General features: G+C 35.9%; 1 protein-coding gene across 8 annotated transcripts in view; it reads right to left on the bottom strand.

Annotated features, from left to right (window-relative positions):
* The window catches only part of ELF2 (E74 like ETS transcription factor 2), a 98,549-nt gene that overhangs the window by 43,432 nt on the left and 37,261 nt on the right, over nt 1-17,856 (bottom strand). For 6 of the 8 annotated variants that reach the window (XM_029940868.1, XM_029940879.1, XM_029940875.1 and 3 more), the window contains exon 4: nt 11,425-11,590. In XM_029940868.1, the coding sequence (XP_029796728.1) occupies nt 11,425-11,590 (166 nt within the window). Of the gene's footprint in view, nt 1-3,722; nt 3,834-11,424; nt 11,591-17,856 lie in introns of those variants that run through there. The other 2 variants (XM_029940892.1, XM_029940893.1) reach the window with 2 other exon arrangements.

Raw genomic sequence — 17,856 nt, 5'->3', positions numbered from 1 at the left:
GGAAAGAGAGGGACGCAAAACTTGAGAGACTATTGAATACTGAAAAGGAACTTAAGGTTGAAGGGGGAGGGGGAGGGGGGAAAAGAGGTGATGGTGATGGAGGAGGGCACTGGTGAGGAAGAGCACTGGGTGTTATATGGAAACCAATTTGACAATACACTATTAAAATAAAAAACAAAACAAAAACAAAAACAAAAACTGTTCTTGAGAAGGTCCACAGGCTGAATTTACGATGTGATCAAAGAGATACATGACATAAAAAGATGAAAAAACTCTATAAAAGTCAACAGTTAACAGTTGCACTGAAAATGTTCTTGACCTCTTTAAATGATGGGCCCCTTCATGAACCTGAGAAATCTCATGAGCATCTTTCCTTGTTTACAAATGGGCGTGGAGGATGCACAGGGGACAATGACTCTCCTCCTGAAACAGCATTGTACCAAAGCACTCAGCTTTGAATTCTGAAAAGAAAGGCTAGATGTGCAACCACTTAATCACTCTAATTCTTAGCTTAGTGTAGGCAATGAGCATACATAAAGCTCAAATCTACAAAGGCAGACAATAGTGGAAGGTGAATAAAAATACCTACCTACTGGGGAGCTCTGAATGAGAATCTAAGGAGTTCAGACTTTATTTTCAATAATGATTTGTCATATTTTACTTTTCATTTACAGTACTATTTTGAAAACAACTAAATTTGTATAAGAAACACACTTTGTTTAAAACACTTAAAAGGCTTCCTATTGCCCTTTAGATATGGCCCAACAAACAGATACAAACCTTACAAAGTCCTCAGCAACAAGATTTTTTTTACCTCATTAGCTTCATTTTAATCCCTTTCCTCTTCATAATCCATATTCTAGCCATATTGAATTCCTTTCTGCAACTCAAATAGGCCAAGTTCTCCTTCCTCCCAGACTTTCAACCATGTTATTCTCTGCTTGGCTAAGTACTTCAAACCCTTCAAATCTGTTTAAATGCCACTTCCTCAGGGAGGTGTCATCTTTCTCTTAGGCATTCCCCAGCTTTATACTTCCTAAACATCTCATTAATCCTATCATAGCACCCATCACATTTGTTTATAATAATGTGTTTCTGTTCCTTGCCCACAAAACTAAAGTCATGTGAGAGCAAAGACAGGTGTTGTTTAACACAAGATCCTCAGCCCTGAGCCAGACACGCAGCGGCCCCTGGTAAGAGCTGGCAGAGGATGAATTTGCCCAGAGATGTTTTAAAGCATTCCTACATTTAAGAACCTTCAGCTACCCCTACTTGGCAACAGTTATAACCGTGTGCGCTACTCACTTCACATTCTATACAATCCAGATTTAGTCCTATCCTCAGTCGAAATTAATAAAAATGTATTATTGGGGCACCTGAGTAGCGCAGTCCTTTTGAGTGTCTGACACTTGATTTTGGCTCAAGTCATGATCCTAGGGTGATGAGATCGAGCCCCATATCAGGCTCTGCACTGAGTATGGAACCTGCTTAAAATTCTCTCTCCCTCTGCCCCTCTCCCCTGCTCATGGTCTCCTTCTCTCTCAATAAAAAAGTAAAAAATTATTACAAAATAAAAATTAAAAAATTTATTACTCAGACACATTGTTATATAGCAAAATTTAAAGTTAACTAGTGTTTTAAAAAATTAAAAATTTGGAGGCACCTGTATGGTTCAGTTGGTTACATGCATTCAATCTGGATTTCAGCTCAGGTCATGATCTCATGGTTATGAATTGGAGCTCCACATCTGGCTCCATGATGATAGTGTAGAGCCTGCTTACCATTCTCTCTCTCGCTCTCTGTCCCTCCCCTGCTCACTCTTCCTTGCTAAAAATAAACTTTTTAAATAATCAAAAATAAAATTGAATTTGAAAATTAAAAATTAAAACATAAAAAGTTTGAATGCAAAGGAATGAATACTACTAGTTCCCAAAAGTAAATATCCTTTAATGATCTACTTTCTAGGTATATTTCTCTTTCCTTTTATATAAAATACATGTTTCTTGAAACATACGAATACCATTTAAAATCATTCCTTTTCCTTTCTGCTTTACTAACTAACAGGGTAGTTCTTTACTTTTGGCCATTATTTTTTCCTTCACATAATAATCTGTAAAACATACGTTCAAGTGAACTAAAAATCAGCAGATATTTTAAAAAGCCCTTAAAGGGACACCTGGGTAGCTCAATCACTTAAGCAACCAACTTCAGCTCATGATCTCATGGTTTGTGGGTTCAAGTCCCACATCGGCTCTGTGCTGATAGGTAGGAACCTGGAACCTGCTTTGGATTCTGTGTCTCCCTTTCTCTCTGCTCCTCCTCTGCTCCCATTCTGTCTCTGTCTCTCTAAATAAATAAATAAATATAAATAAATAAATATAAATAAATAATTAAATAAATAAGAACCCCTAAAGGACTATGTTTTAAAATTACAGTTTAGAGGCATCTGGGTGGCTGAGTCGGTTAAGCATCCAACTTCAGTTTAGGTCATGATCTCATGGTACATGAGTTTGAGCCCCCACTTCAGACTCTGTGCGGCTGCTCAGAGCCTGGAGCCTGCTTCGGATTCTGTGTCTCCCTCTCTCTGTGTCCCTCCTTCCCCTGACCCCTCTCTCTCTCTGATTCTCTGTCTCAAAAATAAAATAAACATTAATAAAATAAATAAAATAACAGTTTAGAAATCATAAGCTTCACTTCATTCTCCTTTTGGATCATAAAATCCAATTGGAAAGTTACAATTATGATAAAACTCTACTGACTCAAGTAAATGTGTCATATTAAAACACTTTTCCACCTTCTACACTCTTCATAATTTAACACCGTACAGTTACTTTGTATACTTTTAAACAATATAGTTAAATGATTGTTCACTTAAATGCCCTCTATTTAGAGACCTTACTAAACACATGTAGGGACTTCCACAACCACAACTCACCTCCAGTTTTTAAAAACTTGATATTTTAATGTCCAATGCCCAGTAAATGAGAATTTCAGGAAGATTAATAATTGCATGATACCTATTTCATTAATTCTAAGACGTACATTTTTTTCACATTTTAAAACTTCTGAAACCAGGATGTACCTTACAATTGATGGTATCCTAAAGTTTATAACTGGCAGCATTTTTTCTTTTAGTGGTCTAAAACTGCTTCTTACAATAGATGGCATCTTAGGCTAAATGAAATATACTTACTAAAATATTAAAAACCTTTCTCTAGTAATGCTTTCTAACTGATCCAAATCACAGTACAATTATAATTCAAACAGTTCTAGAGTAAAAACTAAATGAACTTCAGATTCTTACTTTGCCTTTTTAGAAAACTAGTGACCTGGCTAAACTCAATAAAATGGATAACGGAAAGAAAACACTTCTTTAAAAAATATGGAAAAAGTCTAGATTAGAAACAAAAGAAATAACAGGAAAGAAAACAAAACAAAACAAAAAAAAGACTTGAAGACATTGGTCAGTAGTAGCGTCTAAGTAAGTGGAGGCATGAAATAGCCTGGAGCTTAGTCTATAAAAAGAAACAAATATTAGGAACATGGCAGGGGTTAGTACAGGTAACAAACTGTTTAGGAGGAAAGATACTGTTACATCATTTTTCTCTCCTTAAGGAGAAATTGTTTTCACTCTTTAAACAAAAATATGGTATAGGTAGTTGAAATAATTGTAGTTAAATGTAAAATTGTAAACATTCTTAGTAAATTAAAAACCAACCTACCAGCATTGTCTTCCTTCGGGCTCAATCTGTTTCACCTTCAGGAAATCCTGAGATAGGGGCTCCTTTTCAGATCCCCAGTTTTTCATGTCGATCTTCTACCTCCCTGGGGCAACAATATTTTGTAATTAAAAGAGTCCTTTTGTGCCACAGGGAGGATTTCTGATGGTATAACAAATACAAAAGTTATCACAGCTCATCATGAACTCAACTTAGTCTGGAGACTTTTCAAGAAGGAAATTGGACTCCTGAACTTATTTTTCAAGGCAGAAATCTGACCTCTTTTTTAAACTACATTTTAAAAAGCTAAGCTTTCATTTATTTTTTATAAGTAGTGCTTTCTTGCTGAATTATGTAAAAATTCTTATCATTTGTCTATCTTTTCAACTAACTTCTAAACACAATTTTGTTCATAAATGTAGATGCCAAAGTTTTCTAAGTTTTATTGATCATTTCTTTAACTATTATCACCAAATTTTTATGTTTTGATACCTAGTTAAAAATCAAAGACCTGCTCCCAATGATCAGAAGAGAGAAGTAAGAAAACTACCAGACTGCTTTCAGCCAATGTTTGTTAGTAAAGATTAATAAATCTACTTAGGTTACATAACATGATGTTAATTTTGCTTAAATGTACATTTACATAAGGCCAGTAGGACATATAAAAAGCAGTAATTACTGTTCCCTTGCTGGTAAGATTATAAGTGATTTTCACTGTTTCTCTTTGCAGTATTTCCCAATTTCTCCAATGAGAATGTGTTGATTTTATTGTAAGAAAAAAAATCAAATTTAGGTGTAAGCACAAATGATTAAAACCTATTGTGACTTTAAGATGAAGTTAATCTAGGGGTGCCTGGATGGCTCAGTCAATTAGGTGTCCGATTTTGGCTCAGATCATGATCTCAGTTTGTGAGTTCGAGCCCCTGCATCAAACTCTGCTGACAGCTCAGAGCCTGGAGCCTTCTTCAAATTCTGTGTCTCCTTCTCTCTCTGCCCCTCCCCCTCTCACAGTTAGTCTCTCTCTTCTTCTCAAAAATAAATAAACATTAAAAACATTTTTTAAATAAGAAGTTAATCTAGTATGACAACATTATGGCTTTTATATAGTTTGGATAACCATATTTATGTTTTTGGATGATTCTCTTTTATATTTTAAATAACCCTATGGTATCCAACATTTAACATATTAACAAAAAAATAAGATTTTACACAGATGGTTCTTGATTATACTGCAATACTAAATCAAAACTCAATTTGCTTCCAACTGTATTTCCTAACAGTTAGTTCCTAATAGGTGTTAAACACTATATTATATACTGTATTCAACAAAATAAAAATTATGTCTTCAAGGGACTTCTACATTTACTTTGAAAACAAAAGGAGTATGTATACACATAAGAACAGCGTAAGAAAGCAATGATCAAATGCCTAAGTCCAGATGGTCTAACAGAAGATCAGGAAAGGGAGTATTTCATGCAGGCCAGAACCACTGTGGAAAGTTTCATGTAGTGGGGCCTTAAAAAATGGATAAGACCTGAACACAGTCTTGATAGAAAACTGTATTTGAGCAAGAGCTCAGAAGCATGAACAGTCCAAGCAAGGGGCAATAAGGAAAACAGCTAGAGTATAATGTTTCAGTCGATAAGGCGGCCAGAATAGGAAGGCTCTCCTTCTGCAGGATTCTGTGGGTCACTGAATTTGGCAGAGGAGTGGCTTTTGAAATCTGATAAACAAAGAGCTTCACGAGAATGATAAATGTAGGTGCTAAAGCACAGTAAGTTAAGGAAGGAATGACAAAGAAAAAGTATAAATTGAAGGTACGAGCATTTGTTTTTCTTACAAAAAATGAAGTGAAAAAAAAATACAACAGAAAAGTAAACTAACGTTCTGTTTTAATGTCTAAAAGATCTGTTATTTGAAGGCATAGGGAAAGAACCTAATGAAGTTAAAGGGTTACTTAACGGAGCACTTACTACATCACAAGCCCTGTGGTTTATATATTTATTTTATGTGGTCCTCACAACCTTGAATAACTATTTCATGACAGTGAAACAGACCCCCAAAAAGTTAAATGCTGATAGGTAAGATTTCTAATTTATGTAGAAATATGAAACAAAAACTAACAAACCCAATCAATATTCTTCCTTTTCCTACTAAAGAGAACTACTTAAGAGGCTAAGAAGAAAAAATATATATTAATCTTAGAAATAGGATTTTCTATCATATTTGATTACTCTTGGCTCTTCTTCATGTTTCTCAAAAGGTAAACATTCCCAGGGGCACTTGGGTGATTCAATACGTTAAGCATCCAACTTCAGCTCAAGTCATGATCTCATGAACCGTGGTTTTGAGCCCCACACTGGGCTCTGTGCTGACAGCTCAGAGCCTGAAGCCTGCTTCAGATTCTGTGTCTCCCTGGCCCTCTGCCCCTCCTCCACTCATGCTCTCTCTCCATCTCTCAAAAATGAATAAACTTAAAAAAATTTTAATGTAAACATTCCCTATGGTCACTTCCTTAAGTTTGAGTCCTTTGTTCATAATCATGGAGTGACACAGAATTTAAATATCTTCTCCCATGGAGAAATCTCTCAAACACCTTTCTTGCTGGAGATACCATATATTTCCATGGCATCAATGATGATGATTCCCAAATCAGTCTCTCCTTGACCTTTCTTTTATAAGCTTCAATTGGACTAGACGTGTTCCATTTGCCCCTTCAGATCTGTTCTCCACCCTTCTTAATGCTGTTATCTGTCCCAGAAGGCTGACTTCAACTGGACTCCCATGGCTTAGATTACATTTGATCAATAGAGAGCCTTGGCCGGGTAGTAGAGGGAGGAAGAACAAAATCAGGGTCCTTATTCCTTGGCTCCTTCTCTGTGGCATCACCCTCAAGCCCGCTGCATTCTTTGACCAAAGGTCCCAGATTCTCCCAAGGTGACCCTCTCTCCAGGGCTCTCTTCTTCTGGGTTCCAGTGGGCCTCAGGCCAAAGGACAGAAACAGCTCTGCTACTGCCACCTCTGGGCTACTGCCCTGTATATTATGATCACCCTACACTTGCCTACATATTTGTAACCAGCCGTTTATTAAAACATTCTAAAAACTATCCTAATTTGAATATGCTGTCACTTTTGCAATGGGACCCTGACTATACATGTTTACATCTTTAAAAACCTAAATATTTCTCTTCAGATGCTCTGCTTCAATTCAAAATCAACACAACTACTACCAAACTTATCTGTTTTCCAAAACAGTCTTGTCTTCCTTGAATTCTTATATGATATTATGGCCATCACTTTAAGGTAAAAAAAACTGAGTCATCTCTTACCTACCTCTGCCTCTCCTAATCTGCGATGTCAAGTACTGTTAGATCTTACACTGTAGTACCACGTATAAGCCCCTTCTGTTCCTATTGCTTCCACCTTGTTTTAATAGTTCTCACGTCCTCCCTCAACTCCTAACTACAATAGTGAGTCTGCCTCAACCCTTCCCCTACAATCAGCAGCTCCTGAGATACTAACTACATTGTACTTTCTACTCAAAACCTTCCAAATTTGTTTGCTTTTTACAGGCCTTATCACTTACTCTTGGGTTCAAATCACAATATAGTCATAACTCTTAATGGAACCTCCTGTCAAGATCTCATTTACTCACAATATCTTCTAAACATGTCTTGAACTTCAATATTCCATCCATTTTAATTATATTTCCCTCCGTCTACAGTGTCTTTCACTTACCTCCTATCTGCCCATCCAAATCCTACCATCTGTCCTCCTTCTTAACTTTCTCTAAACATGCCCTAATCCTGTAAATCGAACATTCTTCTGAAAATCTCTTTGAATTTGTAAATAGCACCCAATTGATTCTATACTGCTTTACATTTTCAATATAACATATATTATATATATAACTAAATTATTAACCCCTTGTGGGGAAGAAACATGTTGAAAGCAAGACCCGTGTACATAAGCAATACAAAGTATTTACTAATATATTCTTATAAATTAAAATGGAAAATTAGGAGGATAAACATAGTTAACGTACAAGATGAAGAAGCAGATCCTAAACAGCTCAATCTTCTCAGCAGAGCCGTAAAAGATTTCTATCAAAACTTACCTACTACTGATTGTATTGGTATAAACTTATTACTATTTAAATGTAACTTGTAATAACTTTTATAATGCATATGTTCTTTATCTACATATATATATAAATTGCATTTTCAAGACCCCTCTCCGTGCCCAGTGTGCCACCTCAGTCCGTCTCGCAGGCCCCTGGAGCTGGGGAGTCAGCAGCCCCTGGCGCGGGTACTTCCAGCCTGCCGGACTCACGGCCGCTCCCCACTCACACTTCATTACCACTCCCCAAAGACTTCTTCTATTTACTGATCTCCAGTCATCCTCCAAAGGCAATTTAATGGGTTTAGATGTATATGCCTATTTTTAAAGTCTCAAAACATATATTTGGTTTTTCCTATAAAATTTAAGAGAGGATTGCTATCACACATAAGCTCTGTAAGGGAAATGGAGAATTTTTTTTGTCTATAAAAAGGTGAAGCAAAATAGCCTACAGTTACTACTAACAAAATGAGAAATCATTTTATACACAAAATAATTAAGATGGCTAGATGTATTTCATTATATAATTTTAGTACTCCTGCCTAGAGTTCATCATGAACATTATTTCTGGGATAAACATATACATATGATTATATAGCAATAAAAGAAAAACTTCGATGTAAACATGCAGAGAATTTCTGTAACGGGTCAATAAATATAATTGTGAACATTTTTAGATGAATATAATCTAAGCTTTAACGTAGAAGCATTCCAGAAAGTATTTTCTAGATGTACAAAAGGAAAACTTGTTCTATACAGATCTCATTTCCACAAATTCACCAAATAAAAACCTCGGTAGACATCTTATAAATATTCCTTTCCCTTTCTTCCCAGTCAGCTGCTTCTCCAAAACCTAATCGTACCTGGAATTTAAGTTAAAAATTTATAGCACTACAAAAAATGAGCCTGTTCTTAAGCCACTACCTCAAAGGAAACATGCGTTAGTATAAGTCATAACAACTTTATCTGTGTATGTTTTAGATATCAGAAAAATGAAAATTTATTCGGATTTATTTTTACTTGTTTAAAAATGCATTTTATTCTTGGGGCACCTGGTGGCTCAGTCGATTAAGCGTCTGACTCTTGACTTCAGTTCAGGTCATGATCTCTTGGTTAATGAGTGGGAGTCCCACGTCAGACTCTCTGCTGATAGTGAGGAATCTGCTTGGGACTCTCTCCTTCTCTCCCTCTTTTCCTCTCTCTCTGCCCCTCCCCTGCTCTCTTTCTTGCTCTCTCTCAAAATAAATACATAAACTTTAAAAAATGCATTTTATTCTTTATGGGGCACCTGACTGGCTCAGTCGGTAGAGCATGAGACTCTTGATCTCAGGGTTTTAAGTCAAGCCCTATGTTGGGTGTAGAGATTACTTAAAAATATCTTTTAAAATATATTTTATTCCTTAAATAAAAACAATTTTAAGTTCAGACTAGCTGATTCTAAACTATATATATTAACAATTTTTATAAAGTTACATTAAAAACCCATAAACCATGGTATTTTTAAATAACTTAGTATATTGTAGTTTCAAGTTCTGCATGCCTTATGATGAATACATGGGAGTGTTTTAAATTGTTCTAATTATAGATGGATGAGATGTATGAGCCAGCAGTTTTCAATCTCAATTTGGCATCGCCTTTAAGAGTTATAAATGATTTCTAAGTTTTACAGTGTTACTCTGTGAGAGACAGAAATAGCTATATGATACTATTCTTCATTTTCTGAAGTAATAAAGCAAACATAGGTTTAAAAAAAAGAACATGAGTCAGAATGGAATTAAAATATTTAAGATGAACTTCTCTGGTACTTTTAGACTATTTTAGAATAATAGAAGTTATTTACCAATATTTCCTTTTAGTACTAAAGAAAAAAAAACCTAAAAAATATCATCAACTAGTCAAAAACCACTTTCAAAATATCACAAAAGTAACTGTTCTTTTACCCAGACTATGTATATTCTCTTTTTCAGTATCACAATCGTTCATATCTCTGCCCTGAAAATAATTATTATCACCCTCAGAGTTTAAGACGACTAAGAAAATAAAATCCCTTGAACATATTATAATCACTTCCTACTTGGTATTGTTTTTACCTGAGTACTTGAAATTAATGAAGCACCAACCATCAATTATACAACCAATAAGATCTGGCTGACCTGCTCTGATACTTTAATGTGATAAATATCCATAATTTTCTACTCATGCAAATATGGCACCATAGGTTTTGTATTTTACAAAGTTTCCAATTTGCTACCAAAATCATAGTCTTCCTCATTTCTTTGATCAAAACATTTTTCAAGAATTTCAAACAGGTTTTTTTTTTCTCCTTCAACTTAAGCTATCATAGTTTTTTTTCTTGTGTTATTAGTTTTCTGCTTAGTTATGATCCTATATATAAAATTAGTTACAATATCTACTTCAAAATATCATCCTGCCATTCTTCCTATTCTTTTTCTCAAGAAGAAAATTCATCTCTGCCACCATGCTTCTTGCTTCAGACTAGAAAACTCTCCAAACCCTCAAAAAACCACACATGTATCTTCCTGCCACTTGCATTATCTATTGTGTAAATCAAGTACCACTTCAGTCCAAGGTTACGAAGCCTATATGAAGTGTTTAACTACCTATTTTGAGAAAAGGAATTATCGCTTCACGTGGAGTCTGCTGGCACTGCTGCCATCCCTGCTCTCTAGAGCAAGGTAACACTTAATCCTTCAGCTCAGTAAGGAATACCACGGGAGGAAGAAGAGCATGAGCGAGAAGCAGCTGAAAGTCTGAGGGATGCTACTGCACCTCAACAGCAGAGAAACATCAAATACTCAAAAATGTTAATCATGAGACTTTACTACATTTGTAGAAATGTATCTAAATACATAACAATGTTTATTAGAACTGCAAACCAAGTATAAGGATTCCCCCCCCCCCCATTAAGAGCTAAGGACAAATGTTATGTTTACTATTATAAAACAGTCACTACCATCTTTCTGGTTTAAAAAAAAAAAAAAAACACCTCTATTTCTTTACGGCCAATGGCAAAAATGAAAAGATTTCCAAGGATTGTGTATTATTAATCTCCAGTTAAACACAGACAGACTGAAACACCAAAATTTCTCAGAAGACAAAAAGGGAAGAAGACTCTGAGAGACTGCTACAAAGATGCTTCTTACCGAAGAAAAAAGGGATCATACTGCTCCACCAATTCTGATTCAAACAAACTCTTTATCTGTTATAAAATGAGTGTACCTATTGATTTTTGAATTACAAAGCTACCCTCATACACTAGCCTATGGATTTCTATAAGTAAATAACTAGTCAATATTCATGCTCTCAGAAAAATAATGATAAAGATAATTCTATTATTGCAAGCCTGTAGTTTTGTCCTTAGGGTCCATGATATGAGACTTGTTATACTTCAAAGAACTGTGATGTAGAGCTTTCTGTATATACAAATTTCCTTAAATAAGAGAGGTTCCACTGGTCTCTAAGCAAAAAGAAGTTCTTTGGTATATAACATTGAGTTGGCAATAGTAATACGGACACTTATAAAATGAGAAAGTAACAAATAGTGAACATTTTGTGAGATGTCTACCTGTTTCCACATTCTCGGTCTCAACTTCTTGTTCTTCTGCCACATCGTGCATCATGTAAGTCTCATCGTCATACACCAGAACCTGGGCTGCATAGCCCTGCTCTACTCTGGCACTTGGGACCGGTTCCACAATCACTGCTGGATACTCAGAAACCTTTTCCCTTTCCTGCAAGAGCAAATTTAGAAAATCATCAATTTCTTTATTCTCAAATTCTGGATTTACTTATAAATACTTGGGTTCACATAGTGTTAAGGGGGCTACGCAATGAGTTTCATGTATTACATATAAATACAAATGTAAAAACTAAAACAAGAGATGAAAAGGGAACTTTAATAATCTTTTCAAGTCTCAGGAGGTAAGACATAGATTAAACTTCTTAAATAATTGGCTTCGGGATTAAAATGACAAATTGAAAACATGCATATAATTGCACTATTTCATGAAACCCACTAAAACGCAGTAAAAGACTTTTCCACACAAACCCATAAGGAAAAGAGATCAGAGCAACACAGGAGAAGAGATAAGAGCCACAAAATCTTAGAAGGTTAAAAGTGTTATTATGAAGTGGTTTAGCAGATCCAGGAAAGCCAAATCAGCCTGGCAGCGAAAAGAAGCTGAGAAACAATACATCCTTACACTGGAAAACCCATAGAAGGCAGTACCCATTACCCCTGGAAACGGAGCAGCAGGTGGTAGGGAAAGAGGAGGAGTTCAAACAGGAAAATCCCATTAAAGCTGTTTGAAAAGTACTCTGACTCCTAGACCTGTCCCCCTCCATGATGGTAATTAACTGGCCCTCATTTCAGCAGAAGACTGGAGAATTAACCTTCTGGTGAGGGAATAACAAGAGCATCTTCAAGATATATTAGGCACATTTGTTAGTATTGATGATGTACCAAAAATAGAGGGGCTTTTTTTTTACACTTATTTATTTTGAGAGAGTGCACGGGGTAGGGTAGAGAGAGAGGGAGAAAAAGAGACACAGAGAGAGAATCCCAAGCAGGCTCCACACTCAGTGCAGAGCCCGACATGGGGCCCAATCCCACAACCATGAGATCATGAGCTGAAATCAAGAGCCGGTGGCTTAACTGACTGAGCCACACAAGCACCTCCCCCAAAAAGAGAATTCCCAATCAGCTTTTTAGCCCTCCACTTTTAATCATGGACAGACAGACAAGCATTACTAGTTATTTACAGAAAGGCCTTTAATGCAGAACATATACATATACACACATACATACACATATGTATAGTCATATTCCTCAGAGATATATCTGTAACAAGAACGGAATACAGTTTAATAAAGACATTTAAAAATAAAAAGTTCTTAGAAGCTAAACACAGGATAGCTTAAATTAAAAAAAAAAAAAAAAAACACCAAAGACTCGGAAGATAAAATTGAGTCAGTCTTCCAGAAACCAAAGAAAAAAGATGAAGTTATGAAAAACAGAAGAGAAATGAGAATGATATTAAAGAACCAGTCCAGGAGGTCCAATATCTGAATAACAGAATTCCAGAAGAACAAAATAGGGGAGGGGAAAAAAAAAGATTGGAAAGAAATGAAAGAATTCCAGAAAATTTTCTAGAGCTGAAAGATATGAGCTGCTCATTTGAAAGGATCTACCAGACATTTAATATTAAAAAAACTAAGGGAGACCTACACTAAGGCACAGCATTGTGAAATATCACAATATTACAGACAAAAAGGAAGAATCTGCAAGTTTCTACAAAGAAAATACAAGTCACATACAAGGAATCTGGATTCAGACTTCAGTCTTCTCAACAGTCACATTGGAAGGAAAATGACAAGGGAGCCATTTCTTCAAATTATAAAGGAACATTATTTCTAACCTAGAATTCTTCAGCCAGTCAAATCAACTTAAGAAAATAAGGAATTTTCTCAGATATGAAAGATCTCAAAACATTTGCTTTGCATGCAAACTTTCTCAAGAAGCAAGTTTTGATTTCATCAACACAGAAGTAAAATTTTAATAAATTTAAATAAAATTTTAATCAAGAAGCAAATTTTGATTTCATCAACACAAAAGTAAAATTTTAATAATTTATTAAACTTAGGATACAATCTGTATCCAATACAATCTGTATTAAATTTAGGATATAATCTGTATCCAAAACTTAGGATACAGATTATATAGAAGGTCCAACACGGGAAAGAGACAACAGTCATCTTTGGAGGATTGTCAAGAGAGATTCCAGGATGCCAGCTATACACTGCACTGAAAGGGCAATCAGCTTGGATTGATGAATAGGACTCCTGAGACAGCATGATAAACTGCCATCACCAAGGTAACCCCTGGCGCTGTTCCTACGGACAGAGTGTCCAGACAAGCCTATTCCGGGGTTGTACTCGTGTCTGGCTTGCTCTGATGTACCCATTCACTCCACCTTGCCTTGCTACCTGGAGCGGCTAAGAACACTCATTTCACCTCCCAGATGTGTTCTGCTTTCATCTACTTCTTAAGTGTTGGAAGAAAACCCCAAAAAGTTTAGAAACAAAAGTAAAAAAAAAAAATACCATTCTTTCCATGTGACTGTATATTTACCTGCCGAACAAACCTGCATCACCAGGTCATAGCACTGCCTGAAACCTGACCAAAATGGCCCTATGCTTCCAAGAACTAACGCATAACATTGCTTATTGATTTCCTGATTAGAACTTCTTGAAATGCAGTGAACATGATGCCAAACTAGTCCTCCTTTTCCTGGAAGCTTTAATCTAACTATGGTTGTGCTCTCCTTTCCTAACTCAGGTTGGAACATTATTCATTTTTTCAAAGTAAACACCATGTTGTTTAGGAATATATCCACAAACAATAAAACTATGAAGAAAAGTAAGGAAATATTACCCCATAAGTCAGGATAATGGTACCTCTGGGGATACTAAGAGAGGGGCACAGTTAATATTCCAAAATACTAGTAATTCCTATTTTTTTACCTGATTGATAAGTAATATTTACTCTTTTTGTTATTCTTAAACTAAAACCTATATATTTTACACATTCTTCATTTTGTATCAAACATTTCACAAAAAAACTTTAAGTTACAAAACAAAGGTATGATAAATTAAAAATAAGCAAGCAGAGGGGTGTCTGAGTGGCTCAGTCAGTTGAACCTCTGACTCTTGATTTCGGCTCGGGTCATGGTCCCAGGGTCCTGGGGTAGAGCCCTGCATCAGGCTGAGAGTGGAGCCTACCTAACATTCTCTCTCCCTCTGCCCCTTTCCCTTGCTCACACACATACTCTCTCTCTCTAAATTAAAAAATAAAGTTAAAATTAAAGAAATGAAAATGAAAATAAGAAAGCACATGCTTAATAGTAACACTGAATTTCCTACTCTGTATAAGCAAAAAGTTCTTAACATTAAAAAAAAAATCCTTGGTTGTGTGGGTGGCTGTTGGTTGGGTGACCAACTCAATTTCGGCAGGGGTCATGATCTCACAGTCGTGGAATTGAGCCCCCTGGCCCGCGCCAGCTGGGCATGGAGCCCGCTTGGGATTCTCTCTCCCTCCCTCTCACATGCATGAAGAAAAAAAAATATTTTCCAACTTACTAAGGTTTTGTCCTCAGCACTTCCTTTTTTACTCTATACAACCTTCCCTGGCAACACCACCCATTCTTATGGTTAAAAACAGCACCTTTATACTAATTACTAAACATTTGTCTTCTTCTCTGAGCCACCTTCTGTACTCCAGAACCAAATTTTCAACTACCAATTTCACATCACTACAGGAATAATCAACTAATACTCCAAGCTTCACATGTCTAAATGGAACAAATGATCAACATCTTTCCCTGTGCCCCCACCCTGTGTTCTTCTCTAAACCTGTTGTTTAATCAAAAAAAGGAGAGATTATGTTTATACCTCTCAAATTCCCTTGAAATTAAATATCTACCAAGTACTTAGTAACAGTGTTTAGAGTGGAGTAAATACTCAATAAGTGATAGCTAATTATTATATTGTAACATTAGTAACAGTATTCAAATCTACCATTTGCCCTCAACTTTGAATTCCTCTGGGTGCACACTAGAAGTCCAATGCACTATCCATTGCGCCACAGAGCCTGCACATGCCCTCAACTTTGGAGGGCATCTTTGCACGTTACAATCAGAATTATCTGAATTACTTCTTTGTACAAAAAGCTTTCATGACTTTCCATTTGTCTAAAAGAAAAATGAAACATACAAAACAATGATTTTTAAGGCTCTTTGAAATAAACCCTCACCAGGTATTGAATTGACTCAGAATGGGGGACTACAGAAGACTTCCTAGAACTGGGCCCTGAATGGATGAAAAGGATTTGGAGATGTGGAAGGCAATTTCAGGTACAAAATGAACATGACCAAAATGCACGGAAACTCTCACATTTGGGAATTAGGGGCAATGCAAGAACTATGTGAAGTGATGTACTAAGGCTGTAAAGGTGGTATATTAATTTCTTGGGGCTGCTATAACAAAGTTATTATAAACTCATAAACTAGGCTATAATATTCCTGTTAATGTCCCTACTCTTCCTCTCCCTTCTGTTCTATTCCATGTTTACCTATGAGTCAATTGGCCAGACCCACAAACCACAAGATCAGGACCTGGCCAAAGTCGGCGCTGAGCCACCCAGACACCCGTGGGCAATTTTTAAGATTTAAGTGGGGGGGGGGGTGCAGAGAGACAGGGAGAGAGAGAATCCCAAGGAGGCTCCACACTATCAGAACAGAGCACCATGCAGGGCTTGAACTCACAAACCAAGAGTCAAATGCTTAATGGACTGAACCACCCAGGTGCCCCATTGGGCATTTTTATATGTACTTACTAGCCATTCATTTTATCATCTGTTCAAATCTTTCCCCCATTTTAATGGATTACCTCCAATTTATTATTTTACATATTCTGAGCATAAATGGTTTTTCAGTATATGTATTGTAAAGATTTTTTCCAATCTTTGCTTTGCCTTTTCATTTTCTTAATGGAATTTTTTTTAAGAACAGAAGTTTTCAATTTAAATGAAGTTCAATTCATTGTTTTTTTCTTTTCAAGTGTTTTCATTTTTTTGTTTTCAATCTAAGAAACCATGGCCTATTTTAAGATTGAAAATATTTTCTATGATCAATTTTGATTTACTCATTGTGTATGATGTGAGAAAGGATCAGGTTCATTTATTTGCATATGGATATCCAGTTATTCCATTATTATTTATTTAAAAGACTATCCTTTCTCCACCAAATTACATTACCACCATTACTGAAAATTAATCAGCCTTGGGCCGCCTAGGTAGCTCAGATCGTTAAGTGTCCAACTCTTGATTTCAGCTCAGGTAGTAACTCAAGAGTCAGGAGACTGAGCTCTGTGTCAGGCTCTGCACTGACAGCATGGAGCCTGCCTGGGGGTCTCTCTCTCTCTCTCTCTCTCTGCCCCACCCCAACTTGTGTGCACGCACAAGTGCTCTCTCTCTCTCTCAAATAAACCTTAAGAAAAACTAATCAGCCTCATGTGGATCTATATTGTGTTCCACTGGTCTACATATCTGTTGGCATATCAATTCCTGTCTTAATTACTAGAAGTTAATGTTAAGTCTTTAAATCAGGTGCATAAGCCCTCCAACTTTGTTTTAACATAAGGTCTCTAATCCATAAACTTGGTATAACTCTTCATTTATTCAGGTCTTTAATTTCATAATATATTGTGTTTGCATATACATCTTTTAATTACTTCGTTAAACACATCCCTGTGTTATTCTGATGCTGCCTAACAGTACTGCTTTTTAAATTTCATTTTCCAATTGTATTTTGCTAAGATGTATGAATAGAATTGATTTTTACATAGTCACTTGTTCTAAATTTATTAGTTCTAACAGTTGTATAGATTTCTTAGGAATTTCTATGTACATGATTGTATCCTTTAGAAACACAGTTTTACTACCTCTTTTCCAATCCATAGGTCTTTTATTTTTCTTTCCCAGTAGCAATGTTTCTAGTGCAATGTTGAATAGAGTGGTTAGAGCAGACATCTTTGCCTTACTATCAAACTCAAAAGGAAAACACTCCCTTTGTCACCTTTATGCATGATGCTGGCTGTGGGTTTTTCACAGATGCACTTATCTAGTTGAAGAAGATGCCCTTATTCCTAGTTTAAGGACCTTGTGTAATAAACAGATGTTGAATTTTTGGCAAATGGGTTTTGTGTGATCACTGATATGATCATATGACTTTTCCTCTTTATTTTGTTAATGTGATGAATTAAATTGATTGATCAAACCTACCTTCCTGGGATAAACCCTATTTGGGTCATAATACTGAATTATTCTTGTGTATCTAACCCTATTGGTAATGAATTTAATATATGATGGCATTTTATGTATTTATTACTATTCTATTTTTTATTTTTGCACCTATACTCATTAGTAAGATTATAGTTGGTA

This window comes from Suricata suricatta, chromosome 1, assembly GCF_006229205.1.
Source record: "Suricata suricatta isolate VVHF042 chromosome 1, meerkat_22Aug2017_6uvM2_HiC, whole genome shotgun sequence".
Taxonomy (NCBI): domain Eukaryota; kingdom Metazoa; phylum Chordata; class Mammalia; order Carnivora; family Herpestidae; genus Suricata; species Suricata suricatta.
Note: the sequence above shows the minus strand (reverse complement) of the source record. Positions and strands in the feature narration are given on the sequence as shown.